General features: G+C 38.1%; 2 protein-coding genes across 4 annotated transcripts; one reads left to right on the top strand and one right to left on the bottom strand.

Moving 5' to 3' along the window:
* Positions 1-677: 677 nt before the first annotated feature.
* LOC120213749 (type I inositol polyphosphate 5-phosphatase 2-like) lies at positions 678-3731 on the top strand. Its single transcript, XM_039211805.1, is given in 11 exon segments — positions 678-802; positions 885-990; positions 1074-1163; positions 1243-1330; positions 1428-1532; positions 1613-2053; positions 2055-2142; positions 2374-2558; positions 2653-2761; positions 2843-2991; positions 3281-3731. Coding segments are annotated over 11 exon segments (1605 nt in total). The 5' UTR covers positions 678-772; the 3' UTR covers positions 3495-3731.
* Positions 3327-5540, bottom strand: LOC120213750 (tobamovirus multiplication protein 2B). 3 transcript variants are annotated; one of them, XR_005524808.1, is made up of 6 exons: positions 5340-5540; positions 4831-4896; positions 4660-4724; positions 4217-4298; positions 3945-4057; positions 3779-3891 (listed from the first exon to the last, which is right to left on the bottom strand). XR_005524808.1 is itself a non-coding variant. In XM_039211807.1 (5 exons), the coding sequence occupies exons 1-5, from the start codon at positions 5487-5489 to the stop codon at positions 3433-3435; spliced, it is 384 nt and encodes a 127-aa protein (XP_039067738.1). In that variant the 5' UTR covers positions 5490-5540; the 3' UTR covers positions 3327-3432. The 3 variants fall into 3 exon arrangements, 2 of the variants coding, with proteins under 2 accessions (XP_039067738.1, XP_039067737.1); XM_039211807.1 differs by lacking the exons at positions 3779-3891; positions 3945-4057 and adding an exon at positions 3327-3453; XM_039211806.1 differs by having other exon boundaries at positions 3779-4057.
* Positions 5541-10513: the final 4973 nt, after the last annotated feature.

Consider the following 10513-nt stretch of genomic DNA (forward strand, 5'->3'; position numbering starts at 1 on the left):
GTGGCATCTTTGTACAACAATACTATTCTTATTTACTTGGACTCGAATTTTGTTTGTTCGTGGTTTGAATTTTGACATTTATAACTCGGGGTTTTGAAGATGCTAAAGTTTAAAGTTTATATTATTAGAAAAACAGAAGAATAGATACTTTTACAGAAAGATCTGATAATAAATTAACAAATTAAAAGTTAGAATTTATCATTTAATTACCATTTGATTAGAAGTTGAGCTGGCTTAACATGTTTTCCAGCAGTAATGGAATCACTTAACTCTGAGACCCTTAAGCATAATTCCTCACACATTTATTCATGTAATTAGCATATTATTGTATCATATCATGTATTTTCTCATCACAATGTGAAATAAATTAAGAATAAAATAAAATGAAGAAATTACAAGATTATTCTCTCTGCCCTTTCTTTCCTGTTTAATTATTCTTCTTATTTTCGGCATGGTATTATCGAAAAGTTCCCTTCACACATAGTGCGTAGTGGTCCCATTAGGTTAACAGTTAAATAGTAAAATATCTAATATTATATATTTTCTTGCATAATCAAAAGCTTTCCTTTATATGATACACATTAGCATGTTATACCACAGCTAAAATGTGTGTGTATATATATATTTCATAAACCATTTTTCTTTGTGCTTTGTCGTTATTCTTTTGTGACACTTACAGTTTCTTGTCCACATCAGTGTTTGCGACTGTCTTAGAACAAAACTTTCCAGTTTGTTAAAGCCTTATTTTTCCCATATTTTGCTACCAGAGACTATGAAGACTAGGAGTGGAAAGCGTTCCGAGGCAAGCTCTGTTTGCTATTTTGCTTTTATCTAAACTGCAATGCTTTAATAATGAACTTGTTCAATTTGTTTTCGAATTTCAGGCCTTTTGGCCATCCATCGTGATGAAGAAATGGTTGAACATAAAGCCAAAGGTGTACGATTTTAGCGAAGATGAGGTCGAAACCGAAACCGAAAGTGAAGATGATGGTATTTATAAAACACATTATCATATCATATTCAACAGCACATGTTTCCTTACACTCTTTGCCTTTTTCTGCAATTTCCACTAGCTTTCTCTGTTAAAGATTCAAGATTGAATGGTGATGAGGAGCAGAACCATAGCCCGTTGCAAAACCAAGACTGCAGCAGCCAAATTTCAGGTAATATTTACTTTCTTCATCTGTGGTTAGTTTAAGTTGGTGTTTTTTCTTTCTCTGGTTTCGATGTTTCATCCTTCAGATTCGCCGTTTATGGGTCAATGGTTAAGACACCGGAGGGGAAAGTCGGAAACTCTGCACGTACAGTGCATGAACACAAAGGATGTGAGGTTTGCCTGCAATATGCTTATGCTTAAAATGTGTAAGCCTTCTAAGGTGTAGCTGTTTCTAAATTTCTTATTTGAAACATATTATGGTTGCCTAAAGGGTGACAATAGGCACTTGGAATGTTGCTGGAAGACTTCCTTGTGATGATCTTCAGATCGATGACTGGCTTTGCATGGAAGAGCCGGCAGATATTTACGTTATCGGGTTGGTACTTCCTTTCCCTGTCTGATCTTATACCCGTGTATAAAACATATCTATATCTGACACTAATATTATACCCGCAGTTTCCAGGAGGTAGTCCCTTTGAATGCCGGAAATGTACTGGGAGCCAAGGATAACAGGCCGATTCCTAACTGGGAGGCAATCATTCGAAGAACTCTGAACCGAGCTTTGGAGCCTGAAAGCAAGCATAGATGCTATAGTGCCCCACCTCCTTGTTCAGTTGCAAATGTATCCACCGATGAGACACCTGGTCTGCCATTGGAGTATTTGGAGACTGCAAATGAAGTTCGCCAAAATTTACAGCAGAAGAGAACATATGGCTTTGAGTATGAAACCGGGATAGTGTGGCCTGAAAATGAAAACCAACAAGTTCGGGTTTTCTCTGCAATATCTGATGATAGTTTCGTGGAAGCAGCAGTAGAGGAAGATGATAATGATAGGGCGATGTCAAGGTCGAAGTACGTGCGAATAGTGAGCAAGCAGATGGTTGGAATCTACATATCTGTGGGTGCGAAAGAGGCTGAGGAAACATGTTGGCAATTTGAAAGTCTCTCCTGTTGGTATTGGTCTTATGGGTTACCTGGGAAACAAGGTAATCACTTTCCCGCTGTTCTAGCAATGGATTATGCTTTTCGGATGTCTTCGGTACCCGTTAAACAGCCGCTCGGTTCCACCATCTTGAAAGCTATGCCTATGTATTATCCATCTTGAAAGCTATGCCTATGTATTATCCATCTTGAAAGTTATGCCTCTGTATTATGATCTCTTGCAATCTAAAGTTGGCTTCATTATCAGTGAATGCCTTGTGGACTTGCTTTTGTAGGGATCTGTTTCTGTTAGCATGAATCTTTTCCAATCCAGGCTGTGCTTTGTGTGTTCGCATTTGACATCTGGTCATAAAGATGGAGCTGAACAAAGACGCAACTCTGATGTGTACGAAATTATACGACGAACCCGTTTCTCAACTGTCGTCAATACAGATCAATCGCAAACAATCCCATCTCACGAGTAAGTAAAATGTCAACCAATTTTCTTATCATTATATGATCAATATATTCAACCTGAACCATGAATGTATGTTGATGTTGGCCTCTGTAAACAGTCAGGTATTTTGGTTTGGGGATCTGAACTATCATCTCAACATGTCGGATGCTAAGGTGAGAAAGCTTGTCGCTCAAAAGCGATGGGAAGAACTACTCAACAATGATCAGGTCAGTATCACACAATAACCTAGTTACTGGACTCGACTTGTGATAACAAATGAAGTTAAAAGCTTTGGTTCTGTGCCACAGCTTCATAAAAAACTGTGCGGTGGGCACGTTTTCGATGGATGGAAAGAAGGGGTCACAGATTTTCCTCCTACCTACAAGTATGAAATACATTCCGATAGATATGTCAGTGTGATCCCTAAGGAAGGGGAGAAGAAGAGATCTCCGGCATGGTAAGTACAAGTTTCTCAAGGTATCCCTGTCAACTGACATATATCTGAACATGGGTATGGAGATGTAACACTCCAAGAACCCTCCACATACATGAAAAAGCTTAGAAAAAGTGAACACAGAACATCCTTGTGTTGGACAGATACCGGTGTCCAACATTCGCAAGCCAGTACGGCAACTTAGCACGAAAACCTAATATTCAAGTTTCAGAAAAATGTTTCTCAAAACCCATATACTTGGCAATGTGTTAACTGATAGCTCATAAAGTTCTGTGTACTCTTACCTTGGTAGGTGTGATCGTATACTCTGGTCAGGAATAGGCATCAAACAACTTTGCTACCAACGGGCAGAAATAAGACTTTCGGATCATCGACCAGTCAGTTCAATGTTTTTAGTCGAAGTTGAAGTCTTGGACCATCGGAAGTTGCAAAGGGCTCTCAATGTCAGCACAGCTGCTGTCCATCCAGAGATTTTCTTTGATGAAAATGGAGACTTCGAGCTTTAGTGTAAACCAGGTAATCAACCTTAAGATTCAAAGAGTTATCAAGAAAACAAACGTCTTGATGGCTCTGCTTGAGGCTCTTTTTCCTAATAGGAAGCAGTTATTGTTGTGCCATAATGAGCAGGCCTTTGTTTATGAGTTACATTTTCTTATATAAAAATTAAGAAACTGAAGCATACTTTATTTAACAAAGCCAAGATTGAAAACAAGAACGAGAGAGTATCATCGCTTGTTTATGCAGCCATCAATAAAACCTGTAGAAGAAATTTGTTTGCCATCTTTGGGAGAAAAACCAGAACAGATACAGGAACTATTTTCTATCATATTCAATGTATACAGACAGCAAAATGAGAAATATTATGACATTTGATGTACAAAGAACATGTTCTCCAGAATAATTGTACACTGCTCTAACTTGGTTGAGAGAAGTTACAGATAGAATCTTTCTCAGCTATGAACAACAAGGTTTGACGATGATTAAAGAAACTAATGGCCGAGAAAATAGTATGCCAATGAACTTAGGGTGGTGAACCAACCTCGGGCTGTTGATTTGCCTGCTGAGATTCCTGGGAAAAATTGGATTCAAGAGAGAAAAGAAACTGAAAACTCGCAGTTTTTAAAGCAGATTAGGGTGGTGAACCAACCTCGAGCAATTACAAGCAATTACTAAGCTATATACGTTCAAACGACAACTGCAAAATGCAAGAGACAGAGAGAGGCTATACCCCTTGTGCTTGAGACAGAGAACTCAGCTGGCAGCTTTCCATATTTTCAAGTAACTGAATTACCGTTTTCAGATGTGGAACACTGCAAAATGTGAAAACTAGAATGAACTTACGGTATAGTTGATTGAGATATATGGATCTATTTACCAAATTAAGTGGCTTCTTCATTGAGTGGCATTAACAAATGTCTACTTAAATAATTAGGATTTAAATACTGTTTTGTGAAACATCTCCTATACATTTTTCAGAAAGTTTGTTATTTCTAAATTAAACTACAGAACTTTTATAAATGTGATCAATTCCGGGGGACTGTAATCTCCAACTGCAACACAACATAAACAACCTCCTTATATGTAATATGGCTAAGTTAATGGTGCTCTATAACATATATACCGCACTAAACTGGAGTAACTTTAAATAGTATTGATGCACATTATTTCAACCTTTGTAATCCATTGTCAATATGGGCATCAAGTGATGAAATAGCCCTAGGCATCAGCTCTAACATCTGCATTTGACGAAAACAGGGAAGATCGATATCAAATTTCAAGTTTTGCAATTGATATTATGTATACACCTATATCTCTTTACTCCTATATGGAGGAACCGCACACCTGCCCTGTATTTTTTATTGTAGGAGTTTTGGCCAAAAGATTTTTGGGAAGCTTCAACAATTGTGTCTGTAGATACAAAGTAATCAAACATATTACTAAATAAACAAAGTCGAAAGACAAAATCAAGCGGCACGGGCACATCAACAATCACATTTAAGCAAGCGTTTCAAGAGTTCTTAACCGAGTTTGCAACATATATATATATAAACAACTAACAAATCAAGATCAGATTTTGTTTGCAAAGTGCAAACACAACACATCAAAGTCATAATTCTTACAGCATCAATCTAACAAAACCCAACCCAAAAATAAGAACCTTCATGTTTCATCCACAACTAAGAGTCATCCCTAAGCTCACAACTCAAGCCATGAAACCAAAACCAAAAGTTTCATTTTTTTTCTTCTTTTGTGCGCTCGTGTCATTGGGAAGAAGATAATTTGATGGAGCTCTTAAAATTCACAAACAGAAACAGAATGAAAATGTTATCTTTGATAAGTTATGCTAGTACCCGAGAAGGAGACGACTGTTGCATGAGATGGATGAGATTAGAGGTGGATTGTACGGCCTGTGAAATCTGTTCAGTCACTGTTGATTTTGCTGTTCCTTCTCTGCTATTTGTGCCCGTAACAGCTCGGCCTCCTCTTCCTCCTGTTGCCATTTTCTTCAACAGATCAGAGAACTCGCTGAAAACCCCAAGGAAACAAAAATTTGTACTTCCAATTAGTTGTGTTGTCAAAAGAAATATAGCCCAGTACTGGCCTGAGTCCACTCGGGCTTTAGAGTTGTTCAACTTTTGAGTAGCAAACGCCCATTTTCAGCCCAGGGAAAAATCGATTAATTAGATGAAAAAAAAAGGAGAAACTTTTATATTTGAGTTACAAAAAAAAAACCTTACATATAGTTGGGTGACTCTAGTTCAATTTACACATAGAATTTCTTTCCATGGAATAATTGTGCAAGACAACAACTTACATTGGTTACTTTATTAATGGCATTTGAATGACCAACACTCTCTTGGGTTAATTGCCCCGAACTGTCAAAACTATGGCTTGAATTTTAATTTGGTTATGAACTTTAAAACATTCTAGTCGAGTCCCTAAAATATCATCACTGTATCCATCACTTTTTTGTCATCTTAACAGTCATTTTGAATTCGACATGATAAAAGAACGACTATACCGATAAAAATTAAGAGCATTTTTTTAATTAATCATTGGTATCTGATCTATTGACCGATTAATTCAAATCGGGTACTGCAGAGACAAGGAATACCCTCCCAACCCAGTTTGCTCCATTCGCAAACTTAAGCTAACTTTATATCTAATAGGTAAGTTGATGGAAAGACTTCATTCATACGATATTAATACTTTATGAATTTAATTGAAAAGTTTGAGGACGCTTGATGAATTAACCCTAAAGATGAAAACTTCAATCAATACGAAACTTCTTTTACCTTACCGTAAACTCATTTACTGACGAACTTCGTAACATACCACCATTACCAAAAGCAGCTCTTTTGAACATTTAAGAAGTCATATAAATTCATCAAATCCATTCCAAAGAAACCAACCAGTTCTTGTTCTTCTGCAATGGGTTCTTTCCAACAGCACCTTTTGGTCTTCATGGCAATGTCATTCGCCATAGCCATCACCCCTGTTTTCTCGGTTGTGGGATGGGAAGAGAGATACTTGCCGGACCCGAGTGTGTGTTGGGCTGAAATCAACAAGGCCGATGGCTGCGCGCTTCATCTTTATGCGTCCTTGTTTAAAAACAAGATAAATATGGGGTTCGAGTGCTGCGAAGCGATTCGGGGCCTGGACTACAAGTGCAAGAATTGGATGTTCAATCATGGAAGATTCACTCCTGAGTTCGGTAACCGAGTTAAAAGGTTTTGTGCTACTTTGGGCGTCACGCTTCCTCCGAGTTATCGGATTTATTACCCTCAAACTCCCGGTCATGGTGGCTTGGGGCGGTGACTGATTGTTTTAAAGAATTGAATAAAAATGTAAACTTTATCTGTTTGAACAAACAAGAAGAGTTCATTTGTAGGAGGTAAAGAGGAATAAAATAAATTTTCACCTCATTTCTTCTCTTTTCGTCAGCAATTCACGTGCTTCCTTTTGAATTTTAGGTGTTTTAATTGTTGTTATATTTCTGTGTAAGTTGGAGATGTTACTAAGTTTCAAATATATGTGTGGGAAGGTCATGACTGAATGGAGGATATGAGAATTTTATGTCGAACAAGATATTAACGAACCAAAATGCAGGTTTGAGAAGTAATAAGAGTTTTAAAAAATAGGTTTGACTAAGGGAAAACGAGATTGAAATTGATTTTCGACGACATAATATCTGAGTTGGGCCTTTCCAAATTTTAATATGAATGTTTTAACGGCAATAGATGTGATTAATCCACTCAAAAATCTTCTTTTAAAGATAGACTTGGAAATAACAGTTACACGAGAAAAAAACAAGTTACAATGTGTTGGGCCTTATAGACTGTAACCGACATGAATCTCAGATCAAAAATACATTTCTATGATCGATGAAATCGAAACAAAGCTAGCTCGAGGCAATTTCTCTCATCATAATTTTTTCCAAATTATTTACTGTTTTATTTTAATTCATTATTTTATTCAATTATTTATTTTATTTTACTTTGTTTACTTCATATTAAATTTGCCTACTACCCCTTTTCTTTATTTTTGTTTTGTTATAGCTTCCTGAACGAAATCAACATAAATCACATCAGAGATTCTAATATTTTTCAGTGGATCGACCCTCCACACAATAGAAATAAATAATTAGCTGAATCTTATTCTCATATGTAATGAGGTAAGGGGGAGTTATGATAGTAGGCTGCCCCCAACATCAAGTTGAGAGCAGCTTCCGTGGGAGACCTCCGAATTATGAATTGACCACCGTGGGACTCGATCCCACGACCCCAAGATTAAGAGTTTTGTGCTCTACCAACAGAAATAAGTATGGGCTTAATGGATCACCCTGATGAAGACCCCTGGAAAGAAAAAAAAACCCGAACCCTCCAATCCATTTACAATGACCGAGTAAGAAACAGAGCTCACACACATGTTAATAAGATCAATCTAGAGCGGCGAAAAATCCCAATCGAGACGTAATCTCCCATACGAAGTACCATTCCACTCTATCATAAGCAAAATATCCTTTTCGGCCCTCCCTCTTTCGACAAAGGAATGTAACAATTCATAGGCAGTAATTATATTATCAATAATCAACCTACCCTTTATGAATGCAGTTTGCGTCTCATCCACACAAACATCAAGCACTTCCTGGAAACGGAGCACAATCATCTTGCAGACTATCTTGTAAATTACATTGCACAAGCGTATTGGGCGGAACTAACTTAGACTAATCAGTTGATCCACTTTAGGAATTAACACGATGTGTGTTCGATTAATCTCGCCAAAATCAAAGGGTCCCTGCGTAAGTCTAATATAGTAATCTGCAACATCAGTGCCCAGTACATATCAGAATTGCTGATAAAAGAATGCACCCAATCCATCTTCTCCTTAAGCTCTCAAAGGGCTCAAAGACTTCACAGATCGATTCATTTCCTACCTCGTAAATTATTTTAGCAAGGACGAGTTCATCTGGGGTGTTATTTTTGGTGCTACCCCATCTAATATTCACTGGTCGACCCCGGACGAACCAGAAGTGAATAAATTTATAAAATATCCACGTGCGACTTCCTTCGTGCACAATTCCTCTTCTATAACATTTTTAGCATCAGTTTTAAGATGCTGAATACGATTCCGTCTTCTTCTCTATGAAGGGTCCCAAGCTTTTTGCGTAATTCCTTTTGTCAATTTTTTTATTACACATATCCTCTTGATCCATCTATCAAAGCCGTGGCTTACCTGGTTCAGCCTCTCAGGGACTGTGATGATCGCCTCCTCCCATATTCTTCGAGCCTCTCCCTCACAAGAGTCATCCAAAAGCCATGCAGCCTCAAATTTAAAGTGCCAGCGTCTATGTACTTTTTGACCGCTATCCAACTCTAGCAGCAGTGGACAATGATCCGAAAAAGAATGTTGCAAATGAGAGATACAATAATACGGAAAACGATAATTCCAGACTGAATTAACAACACCTCTATCTAGCCTTTCTCGAACTACGTTGTTCGCACTTCGACCTCTCTCCCAGGTATATCAAGGTCCTTTGAAACCAGCATCGACCAATCTGCAGTCCACCAAAGCATAATGAAATTAATCCATTTGTCGTTTGTTGCGCACCAATCCTCCCTCCTCATAAAAATAAAGAATTTTGTTGAAATCTTCGATAACTAGCCACGGAAGAATTGGGGCCATGTAGCATTGAAACAGATACGGGGATGGGGACAGAAAATGATAATTCCTAAATTTACAGGGTACGACGACGGAAAGAGTACGTCATATAAAAAATTTTAAATTATAAATAGACAAAAAATCATAAATAAAATAATACTTCACAGAAAATTAGAAACTAAAATCCATAAGTAAATCACAATATTAGAAAATAAATTCATAAAGTTAATACTTCATAGAAAATTTGAAACCCTAAGATTTTGGAATTTTAGCCTAAATACCTATATTATTTTCGTGACTAAATTGTAATTATTGTAAAGAATGAAACCTATTTCATAAACTTTAGAATATTTGAGTACTAGCTCTACGAATATGCCAGTTTTATTATAATCCACAAATCCACCATGGCTTTATTTTAACAATTCACTAGCGCCTCCCCTGTTTATTTTCCTTCTTCCTTTGTAGATTCATGAACTCTGCTCGTCCTCATCTCCTCTCGTCGCCTCCGTCCTTACTGATCTAGGGTAAGTAAGTCGCCGGTCATCTTCCAAAAGCCTCCACGTTGTGACCCCAACCCTCACCGTTGACGTAGGGCTGTGTTGATATTAAACCCGAAAGCTTTAGCTTTCATCCGCCACCGTTGGGTCAAATCGGCCGCCTGGGAACGCATGTGATAGTCACATGCCATCCTCGAAACGTCCCCAAGTAAGTCTCGAAAGTCCCCGAATCCATTCAACCGTATCCCGCCACCGTGGCACGTCTCCGGTACATACCCCAATCATTCTCCTGCCGTCCTCTATCAGGTACTTGAAAAGGGGTAAAGGTGTCGACCCCGTGCTTCATAGATTTGGGGAATCATTTAAATGACGAAGCAAATTCCATGATTCTCTGCGTCTGGGTTCTTCCGGAGCACCATAAAAGCCCGTGCAATGCCAAACATCACCATTCGACAGATCTGTCACTATAACATCTATACGTGAGCGCGAGAAAGATCTCAATGCCACCGTACAAGAGTCACGCCAAGCTAAACATAGACGACGAGGTTGCCCCAAACCCCGGACATTCCAGCTTAATAGTTTCATTGTGACCGACTAGCCTGATCCTTCAGGCCTGCCAATAAATCTTGATTCGAATTGCTTGAGATATTCTCCTTCAGCTGACTTGGAACAGCCGTATCACCTCTCTGTAGTTTTGCTCCATCTTTTTTAACAATAGGAACATCCTCCTCTGCTATTGCCATGGTCACACCAATGTCGCAAGATTTAAAAGAGTAGCTTGAAATTTATTTTGCAGGTTATTTCATACCCAAAGGATGGAAGATGTTGCAGTTCATATGGACCCTGAAATTTATCCCAACTCTAAA

This window comes from Hibiscus syriacus, unplaced genomic scaffold (assembly GCF_006381635.1).
Source record: "Hibiscus syriacus cultivar Baekdansim isolate YM2019G1 unplaced genomic scaffold, ASM638163v2 tig00110044_pilon, whole genome shotgun sequence".
NCBI lineage: Eukaryota > Viridiplantae > Streptophyta > Magnoliopsida > Malvales > Malvaceae > Hibiscus > Hibiscus syriacus.